Source organism: Xenopus tropicalis, chromosome 7, assembly GCF_000004195.4.
Source record: "Xenopus tropicalis strain Nigerian chromosome 7, UCB_Xtro_10.0, whole genome shotgun sequence".
Taxonomy (NCBI): Eukaryota; Metazoa; Chordata; class Amphibia; order Anura; family Pipidae; genus Xenopus; species Xenopus tropicalis.
This window is the reverse complement of record NC_030683.2, coordinates 54970106-54992505: the sequence shown is the minus strand read 5'-3', so window position 1 is coordinate 54992505 and position 22400 is coordinate 54970106. Positions and strand designations below refer to the sequence as shown.

At 36.0% G+C, this 22400-nt stretch overlaps 1 protein-coding gene across 2 annotated transcripts in view; it reads left to right on the top strand.

The window, feature by feature from the left end:
- samd8 (sterile alpha motif domain containing 8) overlaps nucleotides 1-20950 on the top strand; it is a 32404-nt gene extending 11454 nt beyond the window's left edge. Inside the window, exons 3-6 of one of the 2 annotated variants that reach the window (XM_012966564.3) lie at nucleotides 3577-3672; nucleotides 9390-9507; nucleotides 11507-11657; nucleotides 15626-20950. In XM_012966564.3, coding sequence (XP_012822018.1) covers nucleotides 3577-3672; nucleotides 9390-9507; nucleotides 11507-11657; nucleotides 15626-15930 — 670 coding nt within the window. In that variant the 3' untranslated portion in view covers nucleotides 15931-20950. 2 annotated transcript variants of the gene reach the window in all.
- The last annotated feature ends 1450 nt before the right edge of the window (nucleotides 20951-22400 follow it).

Here is a 22400-nt window from a genome sequence, read left to right as displayed (position 1 = left end):
TCCAAAGATAAAATATCATAAACATGAATGCCAGTTATGCTTAGTATGTATAGTATAACCATTTTGTATGTAGACAACCTATGGTGCTCACCCAATTTTTATGTGCAACAACAAGATTTCTAGAACAATCCAGTATGCAAGAAAAGCATTCAAAGTAACTAAAAAAATCACACAGTCCATTAATGGAAAAAATAAGAAAAAATGCTGGGACAGCTTTAAATGCCTTTCTGGAGAAGCTTATGGGGAAATTGCTTCCAATTGTAAATTGTACAGGGAAATGGTCCTTTAAAAAAAAAAAATCCAGTAGTTGAGAAATATGTTACTTTAAATTTGAAAGACAGCAGTTTCTTTAAAATGCTGTAAATGCCATGAGAACTATAAGCTGATAAGTTGATCTATAACAGATTTTTTTTTTCATACATACTGCAATTATCATTTCCTGGTAACTATGGGCAGCACTCATGCCTCTGGGTATTTTACCGCCCCCACTTACTGATAGGAAAGAAATTAATTAATTAATTTTCTTAATTATTAGCTCTCTATTATCCCCCTCCTCTACTATTGTTTTTTAAGCCTGAGCTTCATACTGGGAAGCATGGCGTGAATGCTGCCTAAGGTAACCAGGAAACGAAAATGATGGCAAGTATGAAAAAAAGAATACATTTTTCACTGGTTACTTAGGCAGCATCCACACCTTTGGGTGAACATACTAGACAACCAGAAAAAGAAAACTATTATATAGCAGAAAGAACTGCCTCTAATACTTTTTTTTTTTTTGCAAAAAGTTGATCCAACTGAAGAAAACAAATCTACATAATAATGTTTCAAAAATGTTTTGGCTGAAATCCAGGATGAAGACTTACAAATTTGTTCTAGTGTAACTTGAAATGCCCAAGAAGCATCAATACTGTTGTGGAGTATGCCATCAACATTGTTGTGGAGTAGGCCATCTGAATATCAATCTACGTAAAGTAGGCACTGAAGCTGCTTGTCCATGAGGGATCACAATCTGTCATATTTTCTCCATATTTTTTATCTGCTCAAATATGTTGAAATGCATGTGACTAGATCTAATATTTGCCATGCCCTCCGGAGTTCCCAGGCAGGAGAGGTGGCAACCCAGAGTGCCTAGTCCACAACAGTAGATTTGCCATTTTGGGTAGGAAGGGGAGCTGACCTTTAGAGGACCCCAGGCGGCAGCTGCTCTAATACAGGTGTGTGTGTGGGGGGGCAGGGTGTTAGGAAGGAAAGGTAAATTGTAATAATAGGGGATTAATTTATTAGGTTCAATAGGGTAATTTGTTGCAAAAACTCTACATGCTGAACTGTCTTTTGTTGTGTTTTGCTGTTATTTGTCATGTGGTGGAGTGAATTAAAAGATGGAGGAGAGGAGCTGGGCCCTGGGAAGATCTGGCTGTCTTGGTATACGTTAGTACCAAAGTTATGGGAAGAGGCTAGCCTTCAAGAAAATAATGAATTCTAGCAAGAGGTTGGAGGAGATTTTAAGTTAGGCATGGGGGAAAGGAGCAGTAAGGAAGTTTGGGGAAGGCAGGTTAGGTGAGGATCTGGGCATAATGGGGGAAAATGTGGAGATTTGGATGTAGGTATACAGGGAGGACCAGAAGTTGTCTGTACGCAATTTACATGATGATATCAGTGTTAAATATATGTTTACATATGTAAGAAGTTTGGCTGGTAAACTGGGAGAGCTGGTGTTAATGACACTGGATGAAAAATGTAACCTTTTCACTGGCAGAACCTAAACTTTAAAAAATGGCAGAAACTCTGTGTAATTCCACTTCTGTAATAAGATAACACTAAATTCCTAAAAAAAACACTCAGGGGTAGACCACCAAATTTTAAAAGTACCAATCCACTAATAGTAAATTTACCCCAGGAAACCATACATTTTGGAAAGAATACATTCTAACAAATCCAAAATGGTTAAATACGTATTTATATTACAAACTACCAACTGCAATTCTTTTGCTAAAATTTGTGGGGGTTTTTGTATAAACACTGATGATATTTTTGAAAAACTGCTTCCACTTTGCACCATCTTATCTCAAACATATCATTACTCATTAGGTACCATTATAAAACTTTCTAACTATGAATGCAAGGGATATACTGAACAGCTTATGTCATAGTTTTATCTAAGTATGTGGCAAGTATGGACTCCAAAATAAATTAAATATTATTTAAAAAAACTAAAGCTTAATTAAAGTTATAGGCTATAAATGTTGTACATGTTTTGGGCTTCTGTACCAGCCCAAGGCAACCCCTAGCAGGGGAAATATGTACCTCCAAAGTTGCTCCCCATTATCTTTTCTGCTGATTTCCAGCACATTCTGTGTTGCTGTCAGTTACTGAGCTTAGGGACCAACAATATATTGCATATATAAAATATAAAAAAACATATGAGGCTAATTAGTAATTCATTACAATTCATGTTATATGGCAGCTCTGAAACCAGTGCAATTAGCATCACAATTTAGTAATCAGCCCTGCAGCACCAGCTTATATGACAGGCCAGCCTCATTTTCTGCTTAAAACTGTCCCCTAAGTTTAGCTTCAGTTGCTCAAAGCATACTGAGAATGTGCACTGTACCAGACCGTTCTAACAGAATCCAAAATTGGAAACTCCCATTGCAAATGTAAAGACCAATATCATTACTACTATAGAGATGCTGAAACTTTTTAGGTAGTGCAGTCAGTTTAGTATATAAAAAAATATAAAATCATTTCTAGCCATATTCATCTTTAGGGTTTAGTTCTCGCTTAAGTAATTTCAGCTACTGAAATATCAACACATTTACTGCATTTTATATGCAGTAAAACCATAAAATGTTGACTCCGCAAAGCCTTATAGCTTTGGAAGTACACGTTCTCCTGAACCCAGTAATGGTAAGTATGGATTTGTAGTCCAAACTGCCAAACAACAAAGCTATCCTAAATTTTGTAGTTTCTAAGACAATTTTAAAGGGATAGTGACATGTCCCGATTTCTTTAAGGTATTTTTGCAATTTTTAAAGGAAAGGGGGGAACAAAACAAACAACAATAAACAAACAAACAATGGTTCACAATCACAGTGCAGTCATAGATAAATGAGTTTCTCAAATATCTAGCAAACAAAATTGCAGGTAGCATACACATTATGGATTTACAATATTTTGCTGTCATTATAAAGTGCATTTTACTAAGAGAGACAATTACGATTTAAAGAGGTTTTTACTAGACTTTCAGAACCTATTCAGGGATAAATAAAAAAGATGCCTCAGGTTCTCCGCATCTCTGCCCCTAAAGCAAAATGGTTTAAAAGCCAGGTGTTAAGAAAGGGATAAAAAAAACTTTTTTCAATAGAAATAACATTTATTAATAATTTTAAAGGACATGTAAAGTAAATTTCACTGGTGGCTCTTCCACTGCAAGCTTTGACTATAAGTATATATTTACAAGGGGTTACTTCCACATCATTTTAACAGAGACTGGTAAAAAATATTCTGCCCCAGTTTACTGGTAATGCAAAGCAAATCAAGCTTACGTGTGCTTATCGTGATTCCTTTCTTTCTTAGTGTTCCTCGAATACCATGGGCCTTTGCAATGACAGAGATGTGCGGAGTTGTACTGTGTTACATCTGGATGCTTGTACTACTACTTCATAAACACAGGTACTGGACAAAATATAACTTACATTGATTAATGTTTTCCTTTTAATTTTGAAACTGTGTTAGCATTAATAGTTTTAACCGTTTTTGTTAAGTTGCATTCTGTATCCAATTATAAATGAATGTAAAACCAACAAGTATAATTTTCTTCTAGTTAAGAAAGTTAGCAATGTGGGGTTCTTAACACAATGTAAAATGTTAACTTTAAAGGTTTTATATCTCTGTGAAAAATTGTCCTGAAATCCACATTGAATACCTCCCAGAGATACAGTTGCAGTACATTAGTGGTTATCGGTTATAGTGGTTATAGTTATCAACTAAATAACAGGCTGGTTGAAACAACTTTCTCAAATCAACAAAAAAAGGATAAGTATATTAACTTTATTCAAAGTTATTTGTGTTGTTTAACTGTTTGGGTTTAATTTTTCAAAAGTATTTGCTGTTTTTGGTGCTAAATTACAAAGTTTGGGTAAGGCTTACAGCAGGTTTGCCAGAAGTTGCATTCCTTTGTAGTTACCCTTAGTTTGAGGTGGGTGGGGTTTGATTAGTTGCACCTGAACAGAAAGCATAAATAGAACCACTGGGACTCCAGTGGAGCTTGCTGTGGGGCTCTGTAAGTGGAGTTATAAACCACAGGCGTTACAAACTAAGGGGGTTTAAAACAAGGTACAAAGTTTGTATTTATTCCAAGTCTTTTTCCCCTAGTTTTGCTTAATTGTTTCTATAACTGGGATAATGAGTGTCAGCAAGATTAAAGGTCTGGCACAGTGCACAGTCTACCAAATGTATGCGGTTGTGGAACAACAGTTCCAAAGTGCTTACCTCTGTTGTGGATGTAGGTGGATGTAGGTGAATTGCCACTGCTTGAGAGGAGTCTCTTGCTCACTGAGCAGGAGCTAGCGGGGTCAGATAGTTTGGGGGGAGGGGAACAGCGAAAGGATGATGAGGCAGTAAGCTGGGTGACATTTAGAAAGTCTATTGTGGGAAAAAGGAAGAGGGAGGCTGCACCAGGGTTTGTGCATCCCAACAGATTTGCCAGATTGTGTGAAAAAGATGGGAGTGTGAACTCTAGACTGGCGGTTCTGGATGGGGCTGATCTCTCTAACAGCGGGAAACCAGTTTCTCTAGTAGTGGTGGGGAGGAGAGCTAGGCACACACAGGCAGCATAAGGCAGGCAGAGTATGGCACACACAGGCAGCATAGGGCAGGCAGAGTATGGCACACACATGCAGCATAGGGCAGGCAGAGTATGGCACACACAGGTAGCATATGGCAGGTAGAGTATGGCACACACAGGCAACATAGGGCAGGCAGAGTATGGCACACACACAGGGAGGGTAGGGCAGACCGTGCATGGCACACACAGGCAGAGTGTGGCATACACAGGCAGCATAGGGCAGGCAGAATACTGCCTGTGTGTGCCATACTCTGCCTTCCCTATGCTGCCTGTGTGTGCCATACTCTGCCTGCCCTATGCTGCCTGTGTGTGCCATACTCTGCCTGCCCTATTCTTTGTTAGAAGTTTGGATATAGCCATTAAATGGTTCCTAAGGTGTGTATGTGCTGGGGGTTGCTGTGTTATCCACAGGGGAGGCATATGGATTTAAGGGTGTGTCTTAATATGACATAATATAATTCTTTCACATATGAATGATAGTTGATATCCCCACAGCGAGGACCAAGCATTTGGGTTTTTGCTACACTACCACCATTGTGATAACATGGGTGTGGTTTGAAGTAGGTGAGGTTTAAAAAAGGGGAGTGGTCAAAACTGACTTCCATTAGCGGCCCTCCACTATGTATGCTAGAGAAAATCTGGCCCTCGGTACCACAGAAGTTGGATAGCACTGGCCTAGAACATAATATTTGTAATTGCATAGAGAACTGGCTGAAGGATAGATTGCAATGGAACATTTTCTAATTGGACCAGTGTTGTTAGTGGAATACCGCAGGGGTCAGTCTTGGGTCCTTTGCTTTTTAACTTGTTTATTAGTGACCTGGAGGTGGGCATAGAAAGTACTGTTTCTATTTTTGCTGATGACACTTAATTGTGCAAAAAAAAAAAAAAAAAGTTCCATGCAGGATGCTGCCACTTTGCAGAGCGATTTGACAAAATTAGAAAACTGGGCAGCAAACTGGAAAATGAGGTTCAATGTGGACAAGTACAAAGTTATGCACTTTGGTAGAAATAATATAAACGTATTTACTAAACGGTAGTTTGTTGTGGGTATCCTTAATGGAGAAGCATCTGGGGGGGTTTTATATAACAGGTTGTCTGATTCCAGGCGGTGTCATTCGATGGCTACTAAAGTAAGTAAAGTTCTGTCTTTGACTCAAGGGATGAAAACATAATTTTGCCTCTTTTTAGGTCCCTGGTAAGGCCTCACCTTGAGTATGCAGTGCAGTTTTGGGCTCCAGTCCTCAAAAAGGATATTAATGAGCTGGAGAGAGTGCAGAGATGTGCAACTAAACTGGAAATGATTACTCTGTACAAGTACATTAGAGGGGATTATAGGCAGATAGGGAATGTTCTTTTTTTCCCATAAAAACAATCCATGCACCAGAGGCCACCCCTTTAATTTAGAGGTATGGAGCTTCCATTTGAAGCAGTGTAGGTGGTTTTGTCTGTCTACACTGTCCTTGCATGTAGGACAGGAAAAGGTTATTTTCTGCCTCAAACATATAGAAGGTTGTTACTGTTATACCATTTAGAATTAAAAGAATCACTTTGGCAGGATTATTACTGGTGAAGTAGTGATTAATGGTTTTGTAAACAAATACTTTTGCTAAGTTGCCTTTTACTTCCTTACTGGGTTTGAAATAAATATAAAGTTGCTAAAAATGTGACTCTTCATTTGTTTTAGGGTTATCTAACAAAAAAATACCTCACCCAAACTGGCTTTTTCATCCACTGCATGTGGTTTACCACCTCAGTTTGGTAGCCACTGCCATATCTTAATTATTTCTAAATTAAAGTTACACAAATCAGTTGTATTTATGTTCATAAATGTAATTTCTGATATGTGTCTGTATATTATGAAAACTGTTTTTTACAGCTAAAATTGATTCAGGCCATAGTAGTTTTTCCAGGAAATGCCCCTAAAGTGAAAGAGCATAAAGTATTCAAAAACTGTCTGCAAAAATGACAGTAAAAAGATTAATATTTCCAGTAGGCTGAAACATCAAGGAAATGTCAAAAAGGTTAGAAAAACTGTTGTTTTGTTTCATAGAGGGAAAAAATATTATATATCCTCAAACCGTCTATGGGGCCTATGTATTATGTTGTGTAAATCGAAATGTGCCAAAAAAACGGTGTAAAAAGCTGTGTAAAATAAGTGGAGTGGTTTGCCGTCTGAAGTTCCTGAGGAAGAAAGAACAAATAAAAAAATTACACTGACTTTATGCCGGTCTTTACATGGCAAAGCCTGGCAACGTGTGCCAAGTTATGTTATCGTTTTTTACACAGCATAATAAATAGGTCCTATAGTGTAACATAAAAGGCACGGGAACTTTGATGTGACCTCAGGACTAGAAGATGGGGAGCTACTGGGGGCATCTTTTGGAGGCACAAATCTTCACTGCTAAAGGTCTGTGGTTGCCTTGGCCTAGTACTGAAACCCAAAACATAATGTCGTACAATACTTCTAGCCTACGTCTTTGGTTAAACTTTAGTTGTCCTTTATGTATCAAGTGTGAGTTTTAATAACTCTCATGCATGCTATTATACTGGAAAAATTTTTTCCATTATTTTGGTAATTGTGGGGTGGGGAAAATTAACCTACAAAGGGATCCTCACATTATCCGGAGAAAACACAGATGTTCCCCTTTATACATATCTGCATGCTAAAAATGTAATTGTGAGACTGACAGCATTTTACACTTCACCATTGAAAGTTAATAGGTGAAATGACATTGGCTGTTGGTGTTTCCGCCCACTTTTTTCCAACTTTGAACGGCAAATACCCAGTGACTAACTGTGGAAAGTTTAACAACCCTGGAATTAATACTTAAATAATGGCATCAGTTAAATATAAACCAATGAAATTTAATGGGTGAAAATGGATTGGCTGTTGGTGGCTCTGCCCACTTGTTCTAACCCTCAATATGTAGTCAGCCAGTAACTGACTGTGCAAAGTTTTGGAACCATGACATAAATAGTGTGAGAAAGGCGGCATTTTAAATTTAAACCAAAAAATTCAATAGGTGAAGTCTGACTGGCTGTTCACAGCTCCGCCCACTTTTGGGCATCCAACAATCATCATATTTTCATTCAGGCTGACCCCATGACTGTGATTCAAGTTTGAGGAGTGTAGCCTCAAAGCTGTAAGATTGGCAGCATTTTCAATTTCCCTATAAAAGTAAATGAGTAAAATTTGATTGGCTGTTGTTGGCCCCTCCCACTTTGGGGTCATCCAACAAATGTCGCTGTATCATTTGGGATGACCCCAATGATTATGTTATTTAAGTTTGGGGGGTGTAGCTTCAAAGCTGTAAGTGTGGCAGCAGTTTGAAAATCTTTCCTGTCAAAATCAATGGGAAAATTGGGGTGTTCAGAACAGCGCCACAAAAAGACGGGGGGCGGGATCGCTTAGAAAAGCACAAGCAACCTACTCCACTATAGGGCGAAGATGTGTGGCGAGTTTGGGTGTTGTACCCCTAAAACTGTAGGAGGAGTAGCGTTTAGAAAAAGAAGAAAAAGTGGAAGAATAAGCTGAAGTTGAAGAACAGTATGTTGGGTTTTTCAACCCAACACAATTACTAAAAATGTAATAAAGAAAATACAAACTGATGGCAGACAGACTGTAAAAATATTTGGCGCAGCTGCATCTTATTTACAACAAAATGCATGTACACTTGCGTCCATTTTGGTAAATGTCCCACCAGACACTGCACAAAAGTCAGACAAAGCGTAATTGGGTTGCATTTTTTCTTAAATATGTGATTCAGATGGCTAGGAACAGGCAATTACTTGACTTTTCAATACAAACGAATGTTTGGGTGTTTAGTTGCTTTAAAGGACAATGAAAGGTTAATATAAATTAAAAGTAAGTCTAAAGGCATTCTTTTTAAGTACTTACTGCATATCTAAATTCCCAGATCCCTGCTTGCTTCTCTGAGATATGGTGCTGGCAGCCTACAGCAGTGTGAAGCCTACAGTGACATCACTGAAATCTCTCTTCCCTTCCTGTAGGCTGCCAGCGGCAGCTTTCTATTCTCTGAGCATGTGTGTAACTTGATCCTGTTTCCTGTTCTGAGCTACACATGCCTACCAGCCAATCAGAAGTGGATCTGGCAAAGGGGAGGGGGGGGGAGGGAATGAAACACGTGCAGTATGAAGCAAGGAGGGAAAGGAAGGGAGAATACCTTTTTAGAGATGGCTGCCTGTTCTAGAAAATGTGAAGTAAGTGTGACTGAGTAAATATTTGATTAGGTGAGCCAAAAGTGTGGTGTTTTTACTAAACAGTAGGAGGACTATTGGGCAGTATGCTTTTTAAATTTAGACTTGCATTCCCCTTTAAGGAAGGCAATTCCCCAAGTACAACAAAATAATAACCCATCTACCTAAGCAAAGCTTTCCCTGAAATATTTTATATCTTTAGGCTTTCTGATTATACTGTGCATTCACTTTTACAGTAGGCAAGCATTTTGCACATTAACAAGTAAACTGACGGTATGCTATAAGTTGGCTAAATATGTTTTGTTTCTTCAATTTTTTCAAGGTCAATTTTGTTGCGTCGACTGTGCAGCTTGATGGGAACAGTATTTCTTTTGCGGTGTGTCACCATGTTTGTCACATCACTTTCTGTTCCAGGAGAACATCTGCAGTGTTCAGGAAAGGTATAAAATATATATAACACAATATATATAATATTTGTGTGCGTATTGCAATACCATAATCGATCCTTTATATATATTTATTAATAATGAATTTTCCTATTTTTTTCTAACTAAAGTAAAATATGCCTCTAAAGTCCTATATAAGTTAAGATTGCTGTTTAATAAATATGCCCCAATGCATTGCAATTGATGTTAGTATAGATCTGCATTCATGACAAAACATTTGTATTAGGTTTTTATTGTTTAATGTGTCTGCTAGATTTTATGCATTGTTTTAAATTATATAACAGTCTCTTCTAGATGACATATCCCATACCTGTGCTAATTTTGTATGTATGTATATCTTTGTATGTATGTATATCTTTATTTATAAAGCGCTACTTATGTACACAGAGCTGTACAGTAGAATTCATTAATTACAACAGGGTGTTAATAATAGATAAATACAAAGTATAACAATAAATACAGATAAATACAGCTGCAATAAGTTAAGAGTCGAGGACACAAGAGGAAGGAGGTCCCTGCCCCGTAGGGCTTACAATCTATATGGTAGGGTAACTTACAGACACAAATAGGCAAATATAAGTGCTGTAGGTCACAGTGGGTGACACTACAATATAATTTGCCATTTTACATAGTTAGGAGGTATACATTTATGCATGATTTTTTAATACATTTATTTTGCAGAGAATTATCAACAGTCACATAATGTTGCAAATGTGAAAATACAATACAGGTACAGGATCTGTTATCCAGAAAGTTTCGAATTACAGGAACGGTGTCTCCTATAGACTCTATTATAAACAAATAATTCTTATTTTTAAAAATGATTTCCTTTTTTTCTGTAATAACAAAATAGTACCTTATACTTGGTCCAAATCATTATATAATTAAGTATAATAGTAGGGAAAACAATCCTATTGGGTTTATTTAATCTTTAAATTATTTTTAGTAGGCTTAAGGTATGGAGATCTGGAGATCCAAATTATGAAAGATCCCTTATCTGGAAAACCCCAGGTCCCAACCATTCTGCATAACAGGTCCCACACCTGTGTTTGAAAGTATATGCGGTTAATCTGAACTGCATTTAAGAAAACCTGTGCTGTGGGTTGCAGTATTGCGTTTAAGCAATTTTTCACATTTTTAGAAAGAAAAGGGCTGTAGGAAGGACCAGCTCAAAGTCAAGGCAACTCAGGCAGTGCCTTTAGGCTCCAAGTTTTAGAAGACCCTGTACATGTTAGTCCTTTTAACTAACTTTTTGCAAGTTTGTGAACGGACATCTGCAGATTCCTGTCCTAATAAATTCAGTACACATTATACTATATATCCTAGATATAAAAGTGTTCAGTTTGTTCTTTCTTTGCCAAACACAGAGAAAAGTATAAGAATTTACCCCCACAACGAATTATTTATTCTTACTGAATGCATTCTAAACTTCATTTTTATATCAGTACACTAGTGGGAAATGTGACCTGCTGGGCTTTGATGACATTTTTGAATCATATCAGGTGCATTCCTTCCAAATCCAAATATATGCTATAGCTATGTGTATAGGATGTATACTGTTCCTGTGAATTTTATTTTTTCCATCTATATAAATGAAAAATATACATACATGCGTCTAAAAAGGGGATTAGTAAAAGACATACATCTGATGTGGGGCTGCAGAGATTTTAGGCCATCCCAAAAATACAGATGCCCCACATATTCAAAATGAAGCCATCAAACTTGCTACACAGCATGATTGTCTGAAGGCAGTGTGTCAAGTTTTTATGTGTGGCACCCTGAGTGACAATATATGTCCATGTTTAAGGACACTTTTTAAAGTAATGTATCCATTAGTTTTTTAGCTTCAGGTGCACATTTACAAATAAAGGCTTCATGTACAAATAAAGTGAAACTCTTAACTACCACTTTGCACTTATTCTTGAGTCTATAAATGAGGCCCCATAGATTTGCTTTTATTTAACCATGTCTAATTTAAGAATTTCTTTTTTAGCTTTATGATAACATCTGGGCAAAACTTCAACGAGCTTTTGCAATCTGGAGTGGCTTTGGCATGACACTGACTGGAGTGCACACGTGTGGTGATTACATGTTTAGTGGACACACAGTGGTCCTAACTATGCTCAATTTCTTTGTCACTGAATGTAAGTCCAACTGAACTTGAAGCCATATTTGCCAGTAATATTATAGCCACTTAAGAGCAATAAATAATAATAAGTTAATTTATTTTTTTGTTTTTAAGCACGTGTGTGATATATAGATTATTCCATTTTTGTCTTTATTGTCTGTTTCAAGGTTTTTGTTATTAACTGATCCCTCATACTATCTTACCACACTTACTACCTTGCCACGTGAAATGGCATAGGAGCTTTCTTGTCTAAGATGTTTGTATATATATATATATATATATACAGTGGTGTGAAAAACTATTTGCCCCCTTCCTGATTTCTTATTCTTTTGCATGTTTGTCACACAAAATGTTTCTGATCATCAAACACATTTAACTATTAGTCAAAGATAACACAAGTAAACACAAAATGCAGTTTTTAAATGAGGGTTTTTATTATTTAGGGAGAAAAAAAATCCAAACCTACATGGCCCTGTGTGAAAAAGTAATTGCCCCCTGAACCTAATAACTGGTTGGGCCACCCTTAGCAGCAATAACTGCAATCAAGCGTTTGCGATAACTTGCAATGAGTCTTTTACAGCGCTCTGGAGGAATTTTGGCCCACTCATCTTTGCAGAATTGTTGTAATTCAGCTTTATTTGAGGGTTTTCTAGCATGAACCGCCTTTTTAAGGTCATGCCACAACATCTCAATAGGATTCAGGTCAGGACTTTGACTAGGCCACTCCAAAGTCTTCATTTTGTTTTTCTTCAGCCATTCAGAGGTGGATTTGCTGGTGTGTTTTGGGTCATTGTCCTGCTGCAGCACCCAAGATCGCTTCAGCTTGAGTTGACGAACAGATGGCCGGACATTCTCCTTCGGGATTTTTTGGTAGACAGTAGAATTCATGGTTCCATCTATCACAGCAAGCCTTCCAGGTCCTGAAGCAGCAAAACAACCCCAGACCATCACACTACCACCACCATATTTTACTGTTGGTATGATGTTCTTTTTCTGCAATGCTGTGTTACTTTTACGCCAGATGTAACGGGACACGCACCTTCCAAAAAGTTCAACTTTTGTCTCGTCGGTCCCCAAGGTATTTTCCCAAAAGTCTTGGCAATCATTGAGATGTTTTTTAGCAAAATTGAGACGAGCCATAATGTTCTTTTTGCTTAAAAGTGGTTTGCGCCTTGGAAATCTGCCATGCAGGCCGTTTTTGCCCAGTCTCTTTCTTATGGTGGAGTCGTGAACACTGACCTTAATTGAGGCAAGTGAGGCCTGCAGTTCTTTAGATGTTGTCCTGGGGTCTTTTGTGGCCTCTCGGATGAGTTGTCTCTGTGCTCTTGGGGTAATTTTGGTCGGCCGGCCACTCCTGGGAAGGTTCACCACTGTTCCATGTTTTTGCCATTTGTGGATAATGTCCCAAAGCTTTAGAAATGGCTTTATAACCTTTACCAGACTGATAGATCTCAATTACTTTTGTTCTCATTTGTTCCTCAATTTCTTTGCATATTGGCATGATGTCTAGCTTTTGAGGTGCTTTTGGTCTACTTCTCTGTGTCAGGTAGCTCCTATTTAAGTGATTTCTTGATTGAAACAGGTGTGGCAATAATCAGGCCTGGGGGTGACTACAGAAATTGATATTGAAATTGAAAATTGAAATTGATAAACCACAGTTAAGTTATTTTTTAACAAGGGGGGCAATCACTTTTTCACACAGGGCCATGTAGATTTGGAGTTTTTTTTCTCCCTTAATAACGTAAACCTTCATTTAAAAACTGCATTTTGTGTTCAATTATGTTATCTTTGACTAATAGTTAACGGTTTTTGATGAGCAGAAACATTTAAGTGTGACAAACATGCAAAAGAATAAGAAATCAGGAAGGGGGCAAATAGTTTTTCACACCACTGTATATATATATATATATATAAATATTCTGCACTAGGGCTCTACTGCAATGCCATGACAGGCTAGATGCCCTTTTCCAGTTGGAGTCGCAGACAAGCAGCACTCTCAGCCAGCTCTTAGCCATTTGAAATGCATGTCTAATATGCTGTTTGATACCAGTGAAGTCAAGCAACTGTGAGGGAATAAGCAGTTATGAGTAGTCAAAATTGCTTAAATGGAAATTATCTGATGTGAGAATGTGCCCACATAGACTCGATAAAAAAATTCTACACACTCTTGCAAAATGACTGGAACTTATTCCACCTTTATAACACAATTGCCAACCAATTACATTGTCAAATCATCAGTAGTTGTTAGTATACATAGTTAAGGTTGAAAAATGACCAAAGTCCATCAAGTTCAACCCCTCAAAGTGAACACCAGCGCAAACACATAAACCTATACTGACCTATTTATACACTCACATACATATACAAATATACACCTGACATCAATTAAAGTGGTTCTGATGGAGCTTAGATAAAATTAGTCTGTTCCTGTAGGATTATTCCTTCTTATACTTCAAAAGCCATAATTCTGCAATTGATTTCTATGAACCTGAACCTCAAGTGGGTTAAAAATATGCCCCTTAGTCATAGATTTACTATAGCAAAACCTACTTCCAACTTAATAAATGTCAAAGTTACACAACAATTTTAAAAATAAAATCACAAGTACTGTCACCTATGTGCAATTTATTTGTATCTATAGGGGGAAATACACACTTTCACTCACCTTTCACACATTTCAAACTAGCAGTCTTGCTTCCACCATCTCCCCCCAAAAATAAGACAGTCGAAGCCGTAAATTTATTAGTTCTCTGCTATATAGCTATAGCAGGTAATGCATCAAACACTGTCTGTCTTACAACACGCAAAAGGTTAGTTTCTACTAATTCACCAAGAACTCCAACACACCAGTCACTGTCACCTCAAGCGTATAACTGACTCACTGCTATATCCTTTTGGATGTCTTTTTGTTTTTAATAATAAAAAATAAAAGAACTGATTGTATAACTACCCACACATGTCCTGCTTCCACACTTTGTCACCATAAACAATACTACCATTCTTCTTCATTCTTGGCAAAATCTTGCCAACCCTATCTTTATCATTAGCCCATATTTATGAAACACCAGCATATCTCACATTGAACATACAGATTTTATATTAAAATACGACCAACACAAGGTGAAGCAAAAGCTAATTTCTCTATGTAGTCAGGAAACCACAGTATACTAGTTCACTCATTAATTATATATCACCTAGACTACTGGCCTTTCACTTACTTATCCTTTCTACAACCCATCCAAAATACCACTGCAAGACTTATCTACCTCACCTATCAAACCACCTCTGCTGCATCTCTTTTGAGATTCCTGCACTGGGAACCCTGCAGTTACTGTCAGCATAGGCCTGGTGATTCCAGTGTTCCCTTAGCAAACTGCAACAGTGGCTCTGACTAAATTGGGCATTAATGCCATTTTTAATGCTGGACACCAGGAGTGATGCCATTTGGACACAAATCTAGGAGGAAATAATGTGTGCTACAACTTGCATGCAATTTACTTATAAAGAAGACTAATTTGCATCCAAATTGATGAATAACGTCTAGGTTGTAGCCATAATGCCTCTCTAATTTATGAGGGAAAATTGCATTTTAGGTATTAAGAGGCGAATTGCACTGGATTAATTTAAAAACAAAAAAAAAAACCCTATAGAGTGATCAAGGGAATTCGTTTGGAGTGTGCATGTGTTTCCCTTTATCTTTCAGTTTGTACTTTGTAATGATCCAATTTGCTTCCTTTATTTTATACTTTTTGTTTTTATTTTACACTTTTGTACATAGAAAAGCTAGCAGGATTGAACTTGATAGTTTTGTATTTTTTTTTAACCTCATGTACTATATAACTATGTTACTATGTTCCCTAACATCCTCCTATGCCATTAGAAAGAACACTTAGAAAGTGTGTGTTTTAAGTGTATCCTGTAATTCAATGAATCCAGACTCCATACAGCTGTCACCAAATTGTGCTTTTTTTCTGTTTTTATCAGATACTCCTCGAAGCTGGAACTTTCTGCACACATTATCCTGGGTCCTTAACCTTTTTGGTATCTTTTTTATCTTGGCTGCGCATGAGCATTATTCAATTGATGTCTTTATTGCATTTTATATTACCACCCGACTATTTCTTTATTATCACACACTGGCTAACACCCGTGCCTACCAGCAGAGCCGACGAGCACGTATCTGGTTCCCTATGTTCTCCTTCTTCGAGTGCAATGTTAGAGGACCAGTTCCTAATGAGTATTGCTGGCCCTTTTCTCGACCTGTTTTCCTGAAAAATTTATTTAGCTGAACTTTCGGTAATATAAAATTTGGTATAAATGGAATATGCATAGTGGAATGCCAATAAGAAGAAAAGAATGATCATTAAATCATGGTTGAAATTCATGCTTTCATTTACTCACAGCAGGAATGCCCAGCTTGTCAAAGAAATAATGTGTACATACAGTGAAGGGACTCAAGTCTACTTTTTTTCAAAGGCTTATTTGTAATTTATTTGTAATTGCACTGGAAACTTTTTCTTCCCCAGATGGTAAAAGCATTAGTCACTATAGATCCACGTTAAAAAAACAAAAAACAAATCATAACTAAAATGTTTCCCAGGCTAATGTAAAATAAGGTGCTGATGATATAATAACAAACATATTTATAACTTATTTAGCCACTGTATGTAAATTACTAAGGATTTTCAAGAGTAAGTTATATCTTCTGTCTACGTACAGCTTGTTTTTTGTATAATAAATGTAGTTTATGTCTATGGAAGCATCGCAAGTTAATCATGCTTCAGTAATGTCAGGATGCAAGATTTGTGGATTGTAGATAACCTCTAGTTGTACGACAAAAGGATTTGTTGTATAACCACAATAACAGTACCCAAAATTTGAAGGAAAAAAAAAATTTTTTTACATGCCATTACTTACAGTGTATTTTGTTTTGGAAATTGAAGGGTTACCTTTTAGACCTTTTATGACCAGAGAGTTTAATATTGCACTGCATGTGTATGAAAATATGCAAGGAATTAGTTTCAGTGCTCTATTATAACTAGTCAGTGTTAATTAACCATAAAACTGCAGTTGTTAAATTAGGCTTAAATGCTGATTTGAGAATTCATATCAGCCTTCAGATTGCTGTATATGATCTTGCACTGTAAGTTACCTGGTTTCAGGATGTTTTTAATATGGCTGCTACTGTAACTTTATTTACACTGAATATCTGTTATTTATTACACAGATTTCAGTTTTCTATTATTCCGTTAATGTACGACATTTAAGTCGTATGTAAAGTAAGACATTTGTTTGCTGGCAACAGTGTTCTTAAAATTTAATGCATGGGACCTAGGTTAAATCTGGCATTTTGCTTTGTGAGCCATATAATGATTTAGAATCCGTTAAGTTTTTCTTCAATCACTACAGTCTTTAAATAACAGAGTAACATACAGTCAATATAGCAGTTTTTGTGTGGGAAACAGAATTGTGTAGGAACTACATATGTGCTGTCTCTGTCTGTCTGCCTGCCACTGCTGTGATTTAAAAAGAAGAAGAAACTAAGCTGATACTTGTTTTAAGATTTCTGCTATTAAGTACGACATTTTATTCATCCAAATTTGCACTATTGTACAACCAGTGATACTCTGTTTTGCTTTGATTTTAAATTGTTTTATAATTCACTGTGATTAATTATTTCAATACCTGCTTTAATGATCAGAATTTATTTACTAATGTATCTTGAGTTTGGGATATTTGTCCTGCTTAAAGATGAATTTTCTTCCAAGATTCATACACTTTAAAAGGTTACGTTAGTATTTGCCTTTATTATGCATTATTCATGTGTCCTTATATTTAAAAAAGATAGCCAGATCCTGCTGATGAAAAGCAGCCTAACAGCATGCCACTATCACCTTGCTTATCTGGTTAGGAATGCTAATAAAGTGAATCTTGGGAGAAAGTTAATCTTTCAGCAGGACAGTTATGCATCTGCTGTGGCTCAGAAACAAAAGGTAAATGTCCAGCAGTGGCCCAGTCAAAGCCCTGATCTCAATCCAACTGATAATCTGAAAAATGAATCGTCATCCAACTAACCCAAATAACATACCGACCAAAATTAACAGTGAGCAAAGCTAGTACATACTTACTCCTAAATAATTTGTTATTGCTGCAAAATATAGCTGTATTTGATTTTATTCTAACATAAAACATGTCACATTTAAACCACATTTCAGCAAAATTCTGAATTTGAATGCTTTTAAATAAAAATATTATAGACAACACATTTTCAATGCAGGCTTTGTATTTCAGTAAAATGAGAGAACTGGTCAAGTGGATGATTACTTTTGCAAGGCACTGTACCAAAAGATCATAAGACAAAAGCTGCATGAAAAAGTCAGAAGCAATGGGGAAAATGATGATGATGTATATCTTTTTACATTTTTGTTCTAATTGTTTTAGCCAATCTTCTGATATAGAGACTGAAAATGTAATCAAGTACTTGCTGCTAATTAAGCTTCTATTATTGTTATTGCTGCTTAATGGTCCATTGGGTTCTCCAGCCCAGAAGTATCATGAAGAAGTGGGGGGGATGATCCACATGCCCAGGATACACATGTGATATCACTTTCAGCAGCACGTGACCGCCCCCCTAAAGCTGCAGGGCTATATAAATACAGCCCTGCATATGCCATAAGCCATTTTCCAGTTTTTGGAATTCCTAGTAAGGGAAAGGAAAATATTTTATGTGGATTCCAATAAAGCTGAAGGAAGCAGTACATTAAATATGCATGAATAAGACATAATGATTTGTCTGCAATATTATGGAGGGTTTAATAGTTCAAATAACATTGTATAAGAAAAGAACAAAACAAATCATATTTATAAACTCTCTCTTTGCTTGAAACCAAGAACTTAGTATTAAGTATAGTATATTTCTAAGTATTGTATTGGTGGAAGTTAAATGAATGGACATGGATTAGCAAAATAAAAGTGTTAAAATTCAAATTAAACACAGGTATTGTACAGTACATAATTTCTGAATTAGAACTATCTTTTTTCTGTTAAATTATTCAGATATATAGACCTACTATCTAAAATATATTACTCCATTTTTAGATTTACATGTCAAAAGCTTATTGGTGGCAAAGAGATCTCAAATGCCACAAAATAAAATATCATTGAAAACAGGAGACTCTTTTTTTAACCCACTACAAAAATAGATATATTTACAAGCCGTGACCATTACCATATAAAGAAAATTACCATATTTGTTTGTAAATGTAGTGCAGCATCTCAACATAAAAGAAAACAAGAATTTATTTGTTGAATGCTTTTGTATACTTCAGTTTATTGTGCCTGAACTATTGTTATTTAACAAAGCTCCTTTAGTGTTTATTATTCTTTACACAAACAACTGTACCAGTAGTGTTAAAACTCTGGACACAGATTCAGTATCTAGCCCTCTTGTGCTTTTCTTGTTTTCCATGTATGCAAGTTCATCCTTTATGACCTAGTTAATCCTGCCTAAATACTAGTTGATCAGAAAGGGAATTGAACCAGTCTCCGGATCAAACGATTTAATTTCAGTTACCTTGTATTTTCTCACTTTTTTAACTAACCTTTTCTTGAAATTATGTAATTCTATACAAAAAAAAACTTTCATGGTTTAAGAGGGACCCTCTACTGATGAATAAATGATCAGAGTGTATTGTATGGTCACCATATATATTTATACAGTGTTATCATAATCCCACTTAAGCACATCTTACACCCATTTTGGCCAGTCTTTCTTCATAATTGAATTCTCTGGACTTTATTTCAATAATATTCCTTTTTAAGCACTAGACTCCAAAATTACATAATCTAGATGGAGCCTTACCAGTGCTTTGGAAGAAATATCATCTCCTCTTGAGAATCTATACTCCTTTAAATACAGAAAATCTAATTGCTATGTTCCTGCTGATTCCATGAGTTACAAAGTGCCAGTATGCAGACACTATAATAATGTGATATTTGATATGAGATGAATTTTGAAAGCAGTGTCAAAGCAGTAATTTTAATTGCCCCTTTATTAGGAAATGACACAATTACTACCGGTGGAATTTTTTGTCCACAATTAATTTTTTTGCACCAAAACTCAAATTTTTTGAGCGATTTACTGTGAACAAAACACAAAAAGAAGAAAAAGAAAAAATAAACCATCTGAAACTTTGTTGAGATTATGTAGAAGTCAATGGCAGGTGTCCCATTTATATCTGGTTGATCTTTCTTTGCTTTGTGGTTTTAGAGGTTTTCTGGCTTGTTTTGACACTTGCATTTGTGCGACAACACAAATAAGTCGCAGGTTTCATGTTTTTTCCATGTGTTTTTTATTTTTTGTGCTTTTTTAATTCAGATCTTTTAATAAATGACTGACATTCATGGAAATTACTTTAGTTGTGGTTTCAAAAAAAACTCTTAATGCACAAAAATCATAGTGTTGATAAATGGGCCTCAATATGTTTCAGACCTACACTTGATAAAAAGGGACTTAGGTCTCGAAACATGTAGTGTCATTCCTAATAAAGGGTTATAGTTAAAATCACTGCTTTTACTCTGCTTTCACCATTCATCTCACATCACCCTTTAAATACCCTTTTTATATCTAGGATCCGTTATCAGGAAGCACATCATCCATGATGTTCTAAACCGAAAATGCTGGTCCTTGCAATACCATTTAAATAAACAATATTTCTTGTTTAATTTTGACCTCTTATAATAAGGTACTTTATGTTTACAGGGCAACCGTAACCTTAGATAAACCCTCTGGCTATTTATATTGTATGAATACTGAGCTGCCCTTTGGTTCACTCCCCACAGTTAGCAGCTCTGTACCACTGAAGTTAAAAATTCAAAAGTGTACGCATTGCTCTCTATCAGTCTACTTTTTAATAATAATAGTAATAATAATAATATTCATCCAGGGCTTTATTTGTCCTTTAATTGTCTGTTTTGATGGTAAAAACAGATTTTTAGATGGTACTCCACATTATTTAATGTACCTTATTTAAACACCTCCATTCCCCCGAGGATTTAACCTGTATATCATACCGAATACTCACCCTTGTGCCTGTTTTTTCCTTAGTTGCTACAAAATAATCCTTTTCTTTACAGACAGCTCATCTCATATACTGTGCTCTTTTGTTTAATTTCTTGTTTTGTTTACTCGGTACTGTAAGTCTTGATTACTTATCCTATTCAAAGGATGGGATTTTGTTAGCCTGTACAAATGTTTGGGATGTGTTCTGTTTACAGTTCTATAGATTAATAAAATTAATTCTGATTACACTTGGTTGTCTTTTTTTTTTTTTTAATTTTCAAAGGCCTTTTCGGTGCAGTTTTTAAGTTCAAAATGAAAACTTGATATAAATATTGCAGGTTTATGCATACATCTCAATCAAGGACTTAATGGAGAACTAAGGTCTAACTAAAGAAGTAGGGCAGAAATGTTGTACATTATTGGGGTTACTTATTAATTTTTAAGTTTGCGAATGCGAGTTTGTTTTTCTAAATCGAATAAACTTGCGTTTTGAATGTTCGCTTATTTATCAATAAGGAAAACACATTCAAATAAAAAAAACCTCAAATTTAGAAGTTTACAAACTTGAAAAAAACTGATATCTCGATTGAAAATATGGCTTGACAATTCCCAATGACTTCTATAGAAACTTGCAAGCTATTAGATGTGTTGCTATTTGCTGTTCTGCTGTCAGTTACTTAACTTAGGGACTGATGCACAATATACTATATATACACAATATAATTATCATGCTCATTAGTACTTAATACAGGAAATTACTACATGGCACCTCAGAAACCAGTGCAATTATCATCAGAATGTATTAATTAGCCGTGAAGCATCAGCTTATATGACAGACAAACCTCATTTGCTACAACCCCTAAGCTTAGTTTTTCAACAGCTGCTCAGAGCGCACTTTCCAAGATGGGGAGCTCCTGTGACTAGTTTGAAGTCCTTTAGGGTAGTGCAGTAAGTACAGTATATAAAATATATATAGCATTTAACCATATTAATTTTTAGGGTTTAATTCTACTTTAAACTACCATAAAAATAATGGTGGTGTCCAATATAAGAGACTAATTTTTTTTTAGAAAATCAAAAGAATACTGTGAAAATGGGAATTTTATGCTCACAAGGATGTACCCTAAAATATGGCCTAAAATTACAGTGTGCACAGGATGTGTTCTTTTTCTTTGTTAAAAAACATACATGTCCACCAAGTTCAACTTCTTGCACAAGTAAATGTCACCTAATATTCTGATTCAGCAGAATGTGAGCAGAAAATCCTCCAATCCCTGAATTAACATTGCACTTGAAGTATTAATATATATCAATATATAAAAAGAATAAAAGTCTGTATTGTTTCACGTGCTTAATAGGCACCCAACACTTTATGTGGAAGCTTTTTAATGTAATGGCAGTGTACACACACACAAGAAGGAATGAACCCATGCCATAAATATTTTACAAAAATGTGTGAAAGACAAAAGCTGCAATGCAGCTACAAAGTAATAAAATGTTTTAAAAAAACAATGAAATCACTCAAAGAATAAAAAAAAAAATTAGTGGGCAAAATACCAGTTTCAAACATAGTAAAGTAGCATAATAAGTTAGTTTGAAAACAGACACACCATACATGGATCTAGTCCAGCCTTTTATGCCTATATATAACTTGCAAAACTGCTAGTTGATCCAGAGGAAGGCAAAATGCCCCTTCTG